General features: G+C 41.8%; 1 protein-coding gene across 11 annotated transcripts in view; it reads right to left on the bottom strand.

The window, feature by feature from the left end:
- Positions 1 to 12794: 12794 nt before the first annotated feature.
- The window catches only part of LOC130281857 (proton channel OTOP2-like), a 32645-nt gene continuing 28724 nt past the window's right edge, over positions 12795 to 16715 (bottom strand). For 10 of the 11 annotated variants that reach the window (XM_056529566.1, XM_056529570.1, XM_056529573.1 and 7 more), the window contains one exon: positions 12795 to 13739. In XM_056529566.1, the coding sequence (XP_056385541.1) occupies positions 13554 to 13739 (186 nt within the window). In that variant the 3' untranslated portion in view covers positions 12795 to 13553. The remainder of the gene's footprint in view (positions 13740 to 16715) is intronic. The other variant, XM_056529567.1, reaches the window with a different exon arrangement.

Here is a 16715-nt window from a genome sequence, read left to right as displayed (position 1 = left end):
CTCACTCCTATTGCTTCAAGGGGATCGTGGGTGTCTAGTACATCCGCGATCCCCTTTATTTTCCGGGTCACCGGGTCACTATAGACCCGTATGACCCGGAATAGCCGCAAATCGCAAGTGTGAATTCACTTGCGATTTGCAGCAATCGCTGACATGGGGGGGTCTGATGACCCCCCTGGGCATTTGCGCGGGGTGCCTGCTGATAGATATCAGCAGTCACCCCGGCCCGGTCCCCGCCCGGCGCGCGGCGGGGACCGAAATTCCCACGGGCGTACAGGTACGCCCTTGATCCTGAAGTACCAGGGAGCAAAGGCGTACCTGTACACCCTTGGTCCTTAAGGGGTTAAAGGGGTATTCCAGGATTATTTTTTATTTGACTATGCTACAGGGGCTGAAAAGTTGGTGTAGTTCATAATATAGTGTCTGTGACGGTTTTCTCACAATTCTTCTGTGATTTTCACCTCACTATTTATTTTTAACAGCATACAAAATGACTGTTGTCTCAGATTTTCGCCAGCTTGCAATGCGGCCCAGACCTGACTCATTAGTCAGCTGATGACAGGCAGTCTGTCTGCTTCAATAGGTGGAGCAATCGCTTGGTGGGAGATCAATCTGCAACTAATGCAACAGCTGTAGGCACCCTGATTGAAAACCATAGGTCTGCAGCTCATTTATGTTTCAATGGGTGGGGGGGGGGCTGATGTGTGGGAGGGAGGAAAATGGAATTGTGGGATTTGTAGTCAAAAAAAGAAAAGTCACAGGAAATATCAGTTCACAAAAAGCTAGCCACAGTGTTATGGTAATCTCACAACAAAGCCATTTATCCCCAAGACAAGCGCAGATCTTTCCTAAGCATGTCCATTACTGTCTGCCAGGTACATACTAAAATCACCTTATGGTGGATAACCCCTTTTAACAGGTGATATAATTGTGGTGATGCCTGATTCACTGACCATAATTATATAACTGTCTGAGGACTTGAGAACCAAAATTGTGGAAAAATATCAACAATCTTAAGGTTACAAGTGCATCTCCAGAGATTTAAATTTGCATTTGTTTATAGTGTGCAACATTATCAAGAAGTTTGCAACCCATGGCACTGTAGCTAATCTCCCTGGATGTGAACGGAGGAGAAAAATTTATGAAACGTGTCAACACAGGAAAGTCCAGATGGTGGATAAGCAGCCCCAAACAAGTTCCAAAGATATTCAAGCTGTCCTGCAGCCTCAGGGAGCATCAGTGTCAGCGTGAACTATCAGGCATAAAAAAAAGCAAGACAACATTTTGCCAACATGAACTTGAGTAAGCCAAAATTCTTCTGGGGAAACATCTTGTGGACAGATGAGACCAAGATAGAAATTTTTGGTAAAGCACATCATTCTACTGTTTACCGAAAATGGAATGAGGCTACAAAGAAAAGAACACAGTACCTACAGTGAAATATGGTGGAGGTTCAATGATGTTTTGCTTCCTCTGGCACTGGGTGCCTTGAATATGTGCAAGACATCATGAAATCTGAGGATTACCAAAGGATTTAGGGTCGCAATGTACAGACGAGTGTCAGAAATCTGGATTTGCGTCCGAGATCTTGGGTCTTCCAGCAGGACAATGACCCCAAACATATGTCAAAAAGCACCCAGAAATGGGTGGCAACAAAGCACTGGAGAGTGCTGAAGTGGCCAGCAATGAGTCCAGATCTAAATCCCATTGAACACCTGTGGAGAGATCTTAAAATTGCTGTTGGGAAAAGGTGCCCTTCCAATAAGAGAGAACTGGAGCAGTTTGCAAAGGAAGAGTGGTCCAACATTCTGGCTGAGAGGTGAAAGAAGCTTATTGATGGTTATAGGAAGCGACCGATTTCAGTAACTTTTTTTCAAAGAGTGCCAATAATTTTGAACAGCCATTTTTTGGAGTTTGGTGACATTATGTCCAATTTCCTTTTTTTCCTCCCTTTTTTGGTTTAGTTCCAATACACACAAAGGGAAGAAACATGTGTATAGCAAAACATGTATTACTGCAATCCTTTTCTGTGAGAAATACTTCATTTTCTAGAAAATGGGTGCCAACATTTACGGCCATGACTGTAACCTGGATGATTGCTAAATAAACTTTTAGAAGTATGTTATCACTGACAATGTGTGTCTGTGTGATTTACTTATTGTGCATGCACATAAAGAAAATAACGAATTTTGCCAGGAGTTAGATATTTACTAGGTTACTGATAAAATCCATATCAGTTTGGCGCCCGAACAGGGACACTGGGGGTTTTGATACCGTGAGGCAGTCGCGCAACACAAGGCATTAAAGGACATCTGTACTGCATGAATTTTACATATTCCTGTGCCCGGGCTGCAAAAATAAACAAACTAAACTTTAACTCACCTTCCTACGTTCCCCCGTTGCTCCGGTATCGGCCTCATGGTCCTCTGCTGCGATTCTCTTGCTTCTTCCTGTGGACAGGAACGTTTATTTTTGCAGCCCGGGCACAAGAATATGTAAAATTCATGCAGTACAGATGTCCTTTAAGTTGGACAAAAGAGATGGGACACAGGCAGAAGCTGATCATCTCCAAGAGTACGGTAGGACAAATTTCTTGTGACCTAGCCAAGTACAAACCATTGTCTCCCCATTTGGTTTATCTTTGTGCTTTAGTCGACTGTCTCATGGCCAGCAAAAGGCAGGTAACAATCTTGCCCAGAGTGTTTTTTTACTGAACCTGTCATAAGTAGATATCTGCTACCTGAGTGTGTATGAAATGTGAGTGAGTGAAATAAGCAGGATCCTGGGCGAACTGGGTCTCTTGGGGGATTGAATTTCGAGGTAAACTAATGATCCAGAGAGAGGATATTAGTTGATTTTGGCACAGGACACCTGTTATAATGTCATAAGTAGACACTGTGGGAAGGCGTGTATAGGACAGAGTACATACCAGAAGGTATGACATGGGACTCTCTGAAAATAACATATCCCTGGGACCCATCCCATTGAAACTGATTGTATATGTGTCATGTCATGTCTTAATGTGCCCATGGATTAATATTAGCTATTTTAGAAGAAGAGAGGGCGTAGATCTTTCCTTTCTAGTACCAGACTTAGTTAAAAAGGCAGAGCTGCAGAGGTATTAGCAGTAGAAAGAGGAAAGTGCTCATGTGTGTATAGGGAGAGGTATTAGCAGTAGAAAGGGAAGTGTTCATGGGTGTATAGGGAGATGTATTAGCAGTGGAGAGGGAACTGCTCATAGATGTATAGGGAGAGGTATTAGCAATAGAGAGGGAAGTGCTCATAGGTGTATAGAGAGAGGTATAAGCAGTGGAGAGGGAGCTGCTCATGGATGTATAGGGAGAGGTATTTTCAGTAGAGAGCGAAGTGGTCATGCAACTGTACAGAACACAGAGACCTCACTTCGAGCATTGGGCGCAATACTGGAGACTGTATCTCTAGAAGGAGACTTGAAAATGGCAATGTGAGGTTGCAGAAACGTAGCTGTATTTTGCACTTTCTGATGGAATAAAAAAGCCACTTTTTTCACCTGATCTGCTGTGTGCTGTGGGTCTCTACTTATTTTCATATGGAGGACTTCTAACCAAGGTCCATATTACCTGCGAGTACCACCTCTACCCTTCTGGCTGTGCTGCTTTCCTATCTTTTAAGGATATAGATACTTTGTAGAGAGTTCAGAGTAGATCTACTAAACTTGTACATGGATTGCTGGATAAAATTTACCAGGAAAGGTTAAAGAACCTTATCATGTATAGAACAAAGACGAGACAGAGGGAATATGATAGAAACATTTACTGTATATATACATAAAGTGAATTAACACGGTAAAGGAGGAGAGGAGAGAATATAGTTTTATATTAGAGGGACAAAGGATTCTGCAGTAATATCAGGAAGTATTACTTTACTGAGAGAGTAGTGGATGCATGGAATCGTCTTCCTGCAGAAGTGGTAGCTGAAAAACAGTGAAGGAGTTTAAAGGGTTACTACGCTACCCAACATCCGGAACATTGAATTCCGAACGCTGTGTGCGGGCTTCCTTGTTCACACCCGCCCCCTTGTGACATCATGTCCTGTCATGTGACATCACATCCCGCCTCCTCCCATAGACTTGCATTGAGGGGGCAGGCCGTGACGTCACGAGGGCGCAGGCGTGAACACGGAAGCCCATATACAGCATTCTAAACTCAATGTTCCGGATGCTGGGGAGCGGAGTAACCCTTTAAGCATTCATGGGATAGGAATAAGGCTATCCTTCATATAAGATAGGACCAAGGACTATTCATAGTATTCAGATTATTGGGCAGACTAGATGGACCAAATGGTTCTTATCTGCAGATACATTCTATCTTTCTATGTCATCAGATGGGAATAACCCTTTAAAGTCTTCATCTGCATTGCAGATGTGTAAATGTGGACTTTTATCATTGGTTTTAAGGTAAGAAGAGCAATAAGGAAGAACAGAATATACATGTAATATTGTATGAAATACTATAACTTAAAAAAAAGGGTTTCTACATGTAAAATATATTAAGACTAAGGGTAATATAAGCACAGAGTAGCTAACTTTTCCTATCCATTAGCCGGATTACAGTGTCTTGGACTAGTGACCCATGTCTTATGAATTAGTCATATGACTCCCACTAACATCTCAAGTGCAATGGATTCCCACACACAAGGTAACAGTCTTCAGGAAGTTATTGGTCTATTATCCCTTCCAATCTTTCTTGGTCATGTCAGCAGTTTTCTGTGTTAGTGCATCAAACAGGCTATTTAGCTGACCAAAAGACTGCAAAGTCACTGTCCCCAGAAGTAAAGAGTTTGCTCTCTGGTTCCACCTATTGGTAGTAGCCTTCCTGTAAGGTAATGTTTTCCAAACAGTGTGTCTCTACTATAAGGAAGCTTAGCTTTATTTTCCTTGTCGAGGGCCATTGCTTTCCTCCCACTGCAGCAGTCACCCATGACACAGCCAGCTTTTCTTTTTACCCCCAGCAGTGCTGATCCCAGACTCCGGTTCTCTGGAGGCCATTGTACTGAAGAAACACACTGAGAGGGGGGAAATGAGAAATATTGGGCAGTCTGCATGTTGGCCTTGCCTATATACAGTTCCAAAAAATGAAAATGAAAGTGACTCATTTATCGCCACTGTTACAAATGAATCATACAAGATATACTTGTTCATAAATTGTAACACATCAAATATAGTATACTAGCTGAGTACCCTGCGTTGCCCCAGTGTTTTTCCTTCCTAATCCTTGTTGGGGAGGAAAATCAACAAAGGAGGAAGCTTTTGACTTCATATCCCATCCTCATATATTGTTGTCATATCCGAACCCCGTATCCTGTCCACAAATCTCATCTTCATATCTCAACCTCATATCCTGGCCTCATATCCTGTCCTCATGTCCCGACCTCCTAACCCGTCCTCCTATCTCGACCCCATATCCCATCCCCATATCCCGTTCTCATATCCTGACCTCATGTCCCGTCCTCATATCCCGACCTCATATCCCATCCTCATATGCTGTGCTCATATCCCGTCCTTATGTCCCATCCTCATATCCTGTCCTGAGGTGGGACTGATTTGTGATGAAGATATGATAAGCTGAAAATAGAAGGGGACTTGGTTTTGTAGGACTGGGCGTGATTTGCAAGCCAGACCGATGCACAAAAAGAGTAGAGAATAAAAGGGGTGGGGCTTAAACAGTGGGCATGTCTTTGTGAGATGGGGTGTGGCTTGCAAGCCAGACTGACACATTCACCAGGTGATGCAGAGCGGAGCTTGTGGAGTAAGGTACTGGAAGTCCCATATGCTTGCATTGGACTTGAAACAAAAACCAATCTTTTATATAAGGGTGTAGGTAAGGGTTATTTTAACTATCATATATTTTTATTTGACATATAAGTAATATGCGCACCAGGTATTCTTGAAATATCTCCAGCCGAACAGATGTTATGTGGGAACATACATTTCCCATAGATTTGCATAGGACTTTAAACAAAAACCCTGACCCTCACAAATGGGGGTAGTTAAGGGTTAAATTAACTGTCCTATATTTTAAGTGGACATTTAAGTAACATGTGACCGAGTATTATCGAAATATCTCCAGCCGTTTGGAAGTTATGCAGTAACATATATTTCCCATAGACTTGTATGGGACTTTAAACAAAAAGCCCGACCCTGGTAAAATGGGGGTGAGTAAGGGTTAAATTACCTATCCTATGTTTGTTGTTGACATATAAGCAACATGTGTGCCAAGTTTCATGTTAATATCTTTAGCCGTTTGGACGTGATGCTGGAACACACACACATACACACATTGAAGGAGGTTTATCTTGCGTAAAAAAGTTGCACGTACTTGCGCACGTGCAACTTTTCTATACATGCTGCGACTAATTTTAGGACACGTATATGCTGGCGTACCACTAAATTTTAAAATTAACGTTGTGTTAAAATAAGGCACAAAATAATTGTGTAAGAATTTTTTACAGACTACGTAAATACAGCTTCATGCACATTATGGGGTGGGTAATGTACCGAGCCGTTGCTTTTTTTTCGTGTGGCTTCACTATTGTTTATGTGCCTGTTGGTGCTGCGCTGTTTTCCTTCCTGACGTAAACTCCGGCCTCAGTGCAGCGACGTAAGACGTCACAAAATGCGGGCTCAAAATTAAACAAAAAAGCCTCCAGAGTACGGATATTCATGGTGTGGCATAGTAAGTTTTTAATATTTTTTAATTTCTGAGGAGGGTGGATGGGTTGTTGCGGGATAGTTGGAGTGCAGCTATTTAGTGCAAGGCCGGCCAGTCAGGGTGTCACCCGATGCGGTACGCCACCTCCCTGTCACTCTCTAGCAACGCTACTGGTAATAAAGGGTAGATAAAGAACTTCAGCTATTAACATAAGGGAAAACTTTTCTACTTTAAAAATGCTTATGTAAGCAGGTTTCCCAGGTTTTGCTTACGTGTGATTTATTTATCAAGGTCGTGCGACCATTTGATAAAGAGATCGCATGTAAGCAAAAGTAAGTAAAAAAAAAAAATTGTCATATAAAAGCCATACGTTTGAAAAGAATAATAAAACTCCTTCATTGAGTTTTATATATATATATATATATATATATATATATATATATATATATATATATATATATATATAAATAAAACTCAACATGTGTATGTATGTATGTATGTGTGTATGTTCCAGCATCACGTCCAAACGGCTAAAGATATTAACATGAAACTTGGCATACATGTTACTTATATGTCAACAACAAACAGCTTAGGTGATTTAACCCTTACTCACCCCCATTTGCCAGGGGCGGGGTTTATGTTTAAAGTCCCATACAAGTCAATGGGAAATATATGTTACTGCATAACTTCAAAATGGCTGGAGATATTTCGATAATACTTGGTCACATATTACTTACATGTCCACTTAAAATATAGGATAGTTAAATTAACCCTTATCTACCCCCATTTGTGAGGGTCGGGGTTTTTGCTTAAAGTCCCATGCAAATATATGGGAAATGTATGTTCCCACATAACTTCCATACGGCTGGAGATATTTCAATAACTGGTACACATATTACGGGTCGGGATAGGAGGTCGACATAGGAGGTCGACATAGGAGGTCGGGATAGGAGGACGGGATAGGAGGACGGGATAGGAGGACAGGATAGGAGGATCGGGATAGGAGGACCGGGATAGGAGGACAGGGATAGGAGGTCGGGATAGGAGGATGGGATAGGAGGACGGGAAAGGAGGTCGAGATAGGAGGTCGAGATAGGAGGACGGTATAGGAGGACGGGATAGGAGGTCGGGATAGGAGGTCTGTATAGGAGGATGGGATAGGAGGTCAAGATAGGAGAATGGGATATGAGGTTGAGATATGAGGACAGGATAGGAGGTCGTGATAGGAGGACGGGATAGGAGGTCGAGATAGGAGGTCGGGATAGGAGGACGAGATAGGAGGATGGGATAGGAGGTCGGGATAGGAAGATGGGATAGGAGGACAGGATAGATGGACTGGATAGGAGGACGGGATAGGAGGACGGGAAAGGAGGACGGGAAAGGAGGACGGGATAGGAGGACGGGAAAGGAGGACAGGAAAGGAGGACGGGAAAGGAGGACAGGAAAGGAGGTCGAGATAGGAGGACGGGAAAGGAGGACGGGAAAGGAGGATGGGAAAGGAGGACGGGATAGGAGGTCAAGATATGAGGATGGGATAGGAGGACAGGAAAGGAGGTCGAGATAGGAGGACGGGATAGGAGGACGGGATAGGAGGACAGAATAGGAGGACGGGATAGGAGGTTGGGATAGGAGGTCAGGATAGGAGGTCGGGATAGGAGGTTGGGATAGGAGGTCGGGATATGACAACAATATATGAGGACAGGATATGAAGTCAAAAGCTTCCTTCTTTGTTTATTTTCCTCCCCAACAAGGATTAGGAAGGAAAAACTGGGCACCGCCGGGTACTCAGCTAGTATATATATAGATCTAGTGGCATGTACCGATTGTGACCTACAATATGTAGGGGGAACATCTAAATCATCAAATGTACCTACAAGATTATTTAAAAAATACTGCAGTTAATGTCTCAGCACTGTCTCCTCATATCAGAACAAATTAATGGAACTCTGGGAACTTTTAAAGGAAATCTTGTAGTGCGGGTGATCCTGATTAAAACGCTTCTAACCTCATTAAAAACTACGCAGCGGTTCGCCAGATATCTTCATTTTTAGTTATATGGTATTCCCAAGCTTGGGGCTCAGTGGGAGGTCCGCAGCATCAGCACGGACTCGCTTACGTCATTTTCGCCGGGCGGAGCGGCCGCCCGGCTCATGAATATTCATGGCTGCCTCATCGCAGTCTTCCTCCTGGTGTAGGTCACGTGGGTAGCGCCGCTCAGGAGAACGCCGCTTCCGGGTGTACGGCGCGTGGCGCATGCGCGGCGCTACCCACGTGACCTACACCAGGAGGAAGACTGCGATGAGGCAGCCATGAATATTCATGAGCCAGGCAGCCGCTCCGCCCAGCGAAAATGATGTAAGCGAGTCCGCGCTGATGCTGCAGACCTCCCACTGAGCCCCAAGCCTGGGAATATCATTTAACATTTTTTTTTTGAAATTTTTAATGAGGAAAGAAGCGTTTTAATCAGGATCACCAGCACTACAAGCCTGTGTAACAGGTTTAGTGCGGGTGATTCTGATGACAGATTTCCTTTAAATTCCTGCTGCTACTGGTAAATGGGCACTGTCATTTGCATATGATACAGCAGGTAAAATACTTCCTCTAAAAAAATGTCTTGTTAGGTCACTTTCATGGCCTTATAAATCTGGCCACTAGGGGTCTTCCTTCTGGCCCAGACCACATTCTGTCTGCTCAAAAGCACATACTTTGGTCTCCTGGCAGGAGACCAAACTCAAGAAGTGCAGTCTGGCCATAGGCAGTGAATAGCACTCACTCTCTGCCTGTGTATGAAACAGCAAGTGCTATTCACTGCCTATTGCCAGACTGCACTTCCTGAGTTTGGTCTCCTGCAAGTCCAGCATGAGACCAAAGTCTGTGCTTTTGAGCAGATGGAATGCGGTTTGGACCAGAAGGGAGATCCCTAGTGGCCAGATTTATAAGGCCATGAAAGTGACATAAAAATAATGTTTTACAGGAAGTAAATTACACATCTTATTTATTTTACCTGCTATATCATAAGACATTTTTTTTTTAATGGCAGTGCCCATTTAACATTTCTGTTAACCTGTTAAGGACCCAGGGCGTACTTGTACGCCCTGAGTCCGCTCCCGATCTATAACGCAGGGCCACGGCGTGGTCCCGCGTCATAGCGGGTCGGGCCCGGCCTCTAACAACGGGCGGGATCTGTGGCTAATAGCGCGCTGCATTGATTGCGCTGCCGCACGCTATTAACCCTTTAGACGCGGCGTTCAAAGTTGAACGCCGTGTCTAAAATGAAAGTGAAACCATGCCGGTTAGCTCAGGGAGCTGTTCGGGATAGCCGCTGTGAAATCGCGGCATCCCGAACAGCTTACAGGACAGCTGGAGGGTCCCTACCTGCCTCCTCACTGTCCGATCGCCGAATGACTGCTCAGTGCCTGAGATCCAGGCATAAGCAGTCAAGCGGCAGAATCATCGATCACTGGTTTCTTATGAGAAACCAGTGATCAATGTGAAAGATCAGTGTGTGCAGTGTTATAGGTCCCTATGGGAGCTATAACACTGCAAGAAAAAAGGGCAAAAAAAAGTGAATAAAGATCATTTAACCCCTCCCCTATTAAAAGTTTGAATCACCCCCCTTTTCCCATTTCAAAGAAAAAACTGTGTTAATAAAAATAAACATATGTGGTATCGCTGCGTGTGGAAATGTCCGATTTATGAAAATATATCATTAATTAAACCGCACGGTCAATGGCGTGCGCGCAAAAAAATGCCAAAGTCCAAAATAGTGCATTTTTGGTCACTTTTTATATCATGAAAAAATGAATAAAAAGCAATCAATAAGTCCTATCAATGCAAAAACTACCACTAAAAACTACAGATCACGGCACAAAAAATGCGCCCTCATACCGCCCCATACGCGGAAAAATAAAAAAGTTATAGGGGTCAGAAGATGACAATTTTTAACGTATAAATTCTCCTGCATGTAGTTTTGATTTTTTCCAGAAGTACGACAAAATGAAACCTATATAAGTAGGGTATCATTTTAACCATACCTACAGAATAAAAAGAAGGTGTCATTTTTATCGAAAAATGTACTGTGCAGAAACGGAAGCCCCCAAAATTTACAAAATGGCGTTTTGTTTTTTTTGTCTCACATTGATTTCTTTTTCCGTTTTGCCGTAGATTTTTGGGTAAAATGACTGACGTCATTACAAAGTAGAATTGGTGTCGCAAAAAATAAGCCATCATATGGATTTTTAGGTGAAAGATTGAAAGAGTTATGATTTTTTAAAGGTAAGGAGGAAAAAACGAAAATGCAAAACCCCTGGTCCTTAAGGGGTTAAAGGGAATCTGTCATCTGTATTTGCTGCTATAACTATATGCTGCAGACATGTTGGAGAGCTGTTCAGACTACAGAATCTCCGGGCAGAAAATTTCCGCCCGGAGATTCCGAGTGCAGCCAGCACTGAATCAGTCGGCGCTAGGACCGCGCGGACACTGCTGTCTCCAATAGACTGCAATGTGTTCCGCGCGGATTTCCGCCTGAAGAAAGAGCAACGCCTTTCTTCAGGCGGAAATTTCCAAGCGGATTTTCCGTTCACAAATTCTGCTTCACAAATTCCAAAGTGTCAATTTGTGAACGGAAAACCATTCACTACACTATACATTTTAGCAGGCGGAATTTCCGCCTGCAATTTCAATTGCAGACGGAAATTCTGTAGTCTGAACCTAGCCTTAGGGTATAAAAGCAAACTCTACCTATCCTGGTGCTAATTGTGGTTGCCAAACATATAACTGGTATGGAGTGGAGGACCCGGCACTGCAGGACTAGGGTATGGTGCAGGAGCGCAGACTAGTATCTGTGCAGGTGTGGCATAGGTGTGGACAACGGTGGTGCAGCTCGAGATAGGTAGCAAAATCCACAAAGAAGAGAGACAAAGAGAGATTGCACTCACCATCCACATGTTTATTCACTGAAGTACAGGCATAGGAAAACTGCCTCCGTTTTCCTATGCCTGTACTTCAGTGAATAAACCTGTGGATGGTGAGTGCAATCTCTCTTTGTCTCTCTTCTTTGTGGCCAAACATATAACATCACCTTTATATTTCTCAGCCAAGTGCCAAGGAGGCGGAGCAGCAGGCTGTGATGTTGTAAAAGAATACCACAAAAGGGAAAAAAAAAACCTTAAAGAAAAAAGAACAAACAACAAAATAAAAACACCATGTGGATCTGGCATTTCATACTTCCCGATAACTTCCAGCATTTTTTGCCCAAAAAAGCAAGGATAGTCCTTTTTGGGACATTGCTGTAACATAATTTCTGAGTGGAATATTTTGGCAGATTCTGCTTGGAAACATACCCTTAGGGCTTGTTCACAGGAGCATATTTCGATTCAAACCCGCTGTGAGTTTGAAAGGGTCAGGCTCTCCGCCCGCTTTTGGCAGCTGATTTTCAGCAGCGGATTTTCTTCAGTGGGGTCTGCGGCGGATTTTCCACAGCAGAGATTTTGCTGCTGAAAATCAGCTGTGGACGCCCATCCTTTTCAACCCGCTGCAAGTCTGAAATGAAATTCACACATGTGAACGAGTCCTAAGGGTATGTTTACATGGTGGAATTTCCAAGCAGAATCTGCCAGAAATATTCCACTCGGAAATTCAGTTGTTTTCAATGTGATTCTGCTGCACCTTGCACATGGTGGAATTTCCGCAGTAGATGTGTTCGCCACTGGAATTCCTAATCCGCTCTCTGCCGAAAAAACGTACATAGGTGTATTGCATTTGCAAGTGGTCCTAGTGCCGGCAGAACATGCTATTTTCCAGAAACCAACATTGTCTGCAGCTCAGTGCTCAGTACTGTACATTTCAATTCACAATATAGATCAGACAGCCAGGTACTTTAATATTCACATTTACTCCTTTGGTGGCTTTATATACACATGTACATGTAGTGCAGCCCACACCATTATGTCTAAATTGTTATTTTGGGTCTTCTTTGTTTTCTTTGCCATCATACTTTTCCTCTTCATGATTGATGAACAAACAAGTGTTTCCTAGTGTAATGTTAGCAATCTCAAAGGAACTGTACATTGTGAGAGAGATGACACTTTAACCCAATAAAACATATCACTTAGTTTTGTGATACAAACAGAACATTATGATTTATTACTAAAATAAAATGTTACTGTATTGTTATAATTAAATAATAATACAGAGTAAATCCTGAAAATTTTAATAAAACTCTTGTTATAAATATTTAAGATATGATATTTTAAAAGTCTCATATTATCATATAAGTATCCTGTAGTGCTAACTGTAGTAATAAAATGCCTTATATATACTTGTGCAGGCGCTATACTGAACTATGTTTATAAACCTGTATATGATTCTGCTTTTCCTACTAAATAGCATTAACATCCAGTTCTTAGCATAACCAATGTTTTTACTTTCTATTCTTATAGGACTAGCACTCCTCTATGCTCACTCCTGTCCTATAAGACTGCAGCATGAAAACAGAGAGGAAGGGGTTACAAAGAAGCCTGCAGTGATTGGGTGAAGAGACCCAACACAGCACAGCAGGTTCAGGGAGGAAAATAATCCATACAGAGTAAGGACATTCCCTCTCCAAAACACAGAATGACAAACCAAGTGAGCAACAGATAAAAGGTATTTGTGAGAGAAATGTAGGTGCTAGACACATAATAATGATATGTACATACTGAGTAACATTTTTCTGTGGTACTCTTAAAAACACCATATAAAAGAAAGAGTAAAATTCCAGCATCAAAATTTTTTCTCATAAAGTCTTTGCAGTTGTCTCGTATATGAGTCTGATAGCATAGTGTTCAGTAACAGAATAAAGTCAAGGCCATTGTAAAAGTCTTATCAGGCAGCCGCTTCACATATGTTACAATAGGCTTCAAACAAGCTGGCCACAGAGTGCATGCGATAGAAGATCCCCAGCGGAAGAGAGATCTTTACAATGATCACCCAGAGTGTGAAGCCGTAAAAGGACTGTTCTATTTGGCTCACCAAGTGTGGCCGGGTACCATAAGCGTATAAAATCCAGACCTGTGGATCACACAAAAGGAATTGTTATTGCTGCCTACTTGACATAACGGCAAAGCTACAACAATTTTGGTCAATTGAGCAAGAGGGGAAAACAAATGCAAGTTTATGACCCATTTTTATGGCTAAACATTTATGTTGTAGATAACTTTCTGTTCTTTGTCCAAGACACGTGACTGTGCTCCATAGGGCTTTACAGGATTTCACATGGCTCCATGATATTATGCCGGCACTAGGATGGCACAGGGATTCGCCATCTCATAGATGGCTATGCATTTTGTGCGGAGTCCGCAGAAAGAATGGACAGGTTCCTTCTTTCTGCAGACATGGAAATCTGAATATCCATGCCAGAAACATCTGGCGCGGAAATGTTGTCATGTGCACAGCAGAGCAGAATCCCATTGAATATAATGCAGAATCTCCATGCCTAATTCCGCATGGGAATACTGAGGTGTCAACATAGCCTTACCGGTTATATAGAATGGAAGACTTACCTGTTCTACCAGTAGTCCAAGATATCACCAATTATTTAGGTGAACATTTAAAGCTAAGCTTATTGGAATGTTAAGGCCCATGTATTTTATGTTACTTCTCATGTATTTGGTGAAATGAGGATGCAAAAAAGTAGGAACATAACTCACTAGCTAGTGTATTATTACTGTTAATACTGTTAACATTATGTGTTAGTACTAACAATAGCTCAGGAGGATTAAAGGCCATGAAAACCTTTCAATGCATTTTTTTTTATTATGGCTTTGTATTAATAGTGCAAAACACAATTTTACCATAGGTGTTTATTAAATGGGCACTGTCCGATTCAAAAACGTTTTATATGTTGGACATCTTGGCAAAACATTAACCTTTCCATTATACTTAATAAAAAGTATCAAATTTTTATAGAAATAATGGCTTAAAAAAACAAAAAAAAACACTAGGGGTCCCCATACCATTTAGAACATAATCCTGTCGGTCTGCAGCATCATCTTTGTCCTAGCTGAAGCATAGGCTGGGACAAAGTCCAGTAAGTGAGGGTGGATCTAGCACTCCTCTGTGCTCACTCCTGTCCTGTCAGACTCATGAGAGGAGGGGGTTACAGAGCAGCCTGCAGTTATTGGGTGGAAGTAAATGCATGGTGAGTGAGGGCAGGCTAAGTGCTTGCCTAGGACATGCCTGGAAGGGCCTGAGCAGTGGATGTCATAATGAGTAAGCAGAAAAACGGAGGGATTTGTGAGTCGAATAAAAAAGCTAGACATAAAAAAAGATATGTAAAGAATCTGGATAACCTAGTAAGTAAAATATATAAGCATTATTTTTTCTGTCATATGGCAGGTACGCTTTGAAAATTTTACTTGGCTTCACTTCTAGTGCCTTTGTATTTTAACATATTGTGTCAGTGGTGTCCCGTTCAGTCAGGGAAGCTATCTTCTGGCTCAATTTCCAGCTCTAATCTCCCCACTCCTGAACGATATTCTAAGCTGATTTAAGACCAGATCAAAGGTCAACTTTACTCTTGTCATAGTTAGTTTAGAAGACTCAGAATAGGATAGATGAGGGTTCTCAAACAGAGCTGACAGAACACTTTGCTGACCGAACAGGTAACACCTAATAGCATTGAATTTCAGTAGAGGCTGGGAAACTTAGCAATATTGTTTAATATATAAATATATATATATATATATATATATATATATATATATATATATCAAAGAAAATAATGGGAGGGATTTATCAAAACATGTCTAGAGGAAGAGTAGTGCATTTGCCCATAGCAACCAATCAGATTGCTTCTTTCATTTAAAAAAAAAAAAGAACAGGACCCCCAACATGTCAACGGGATTCGAAGCGCAGGACACACAAGTAAAGGGGTCTGAGGTTTATTCACCCATGATGCAACGGGTTTCACAGATAGACTGCTTCATCATGCTTGATGAAGCAGTCTATCTGTGAAACACGTTGCATCATGGGTGAATAAACCTCAGATTCCTTTACTTGTGTGTCCTGCGCTTCGAATCCCGTTGACACGTTGGAGGTCCTATTTTTTTGTTATATCGATTTGGACGTGGAGCAGCTGCAGACGCCTTGCTATCATTGCCTTTTCCCATTGTTGCACATGGCTGAGTGTAACCTGTTGTGGTAAGCACTATCTCTGCTCAAGCTAACTGTGTGTAACAACTTCATAATAAAAAATATCTGATAAAAAAAAACTGTGTGTAACAACGGTATCACACTACGGAGCGCTGTCTGTCCTTTGTTACATTTTTAAAAAGGCCTTTGGAAAATGAAAGAAGCGATTTCATTGATTCCTATGAGAATATGCACCCCTTCCCTTAATGATTTAATAAAAAGTACAAAGCAATAAATAAAAAATACATTCAATTTGGTGTCCACGGCCTTTAGCCCTCACTCCATACCAGTTATGTCTTACCTCTGGCATGTGTTGTAGAAACAGTATATAATAACCTTCAGTAAACTGTAGAGACTGTAATGAGCATGAACTTTAAGAGATAATGGTAATCGTGCTGCCATCTTCTGGTGTGTTATTATTTTTTTATTCTTTTCTAGACCAGCTTTTTGCATATGGCAATGTGGGCAAAAATCCTACTGAAGCTAAACACACACAACATATATACATATATATATATATATATATATATATATATATATATATTATACAGCAAAGGGGTTCTGCAGCACTCCAGATGATTTTATTTTCCCATAAAGATACAACATTTCACCAGTCTCACACCGGCTTTTTCAAGCATACACAGAGTTGAAAGTGCCACTTATTTATATGGAGCAAACTTCAGAAAGTGATTACCTCATCAATCAAACAATTAGTAATAAAATACATACAAATTTACAAAATGTGCCAAAATGTTACATAATGTGCAAAAAATTTATAAATACAGTCAAAGTGCATTTTACAACATATTCATATTATCACATTTCAGGTGCCGGTCGCTAAATGTGATGTTGTAT

This window comes from Hyla sarda, chromosome 7, assembly GCF_029499605.1.
Source record: "Hyla sarda isolate aHylSar1 chromosome 7, aHylSar1.hap1, whole genome shotgun sequence".
Taxonomy (NCBI): Eukaryota; Metazoa; Chordata; class Amphibia; order Anura; family Hylidae; genus Hyla; species Hyla sarda.
This window is presented reverse-complemented; position numbering and strand designations above follow the sequence as displayed.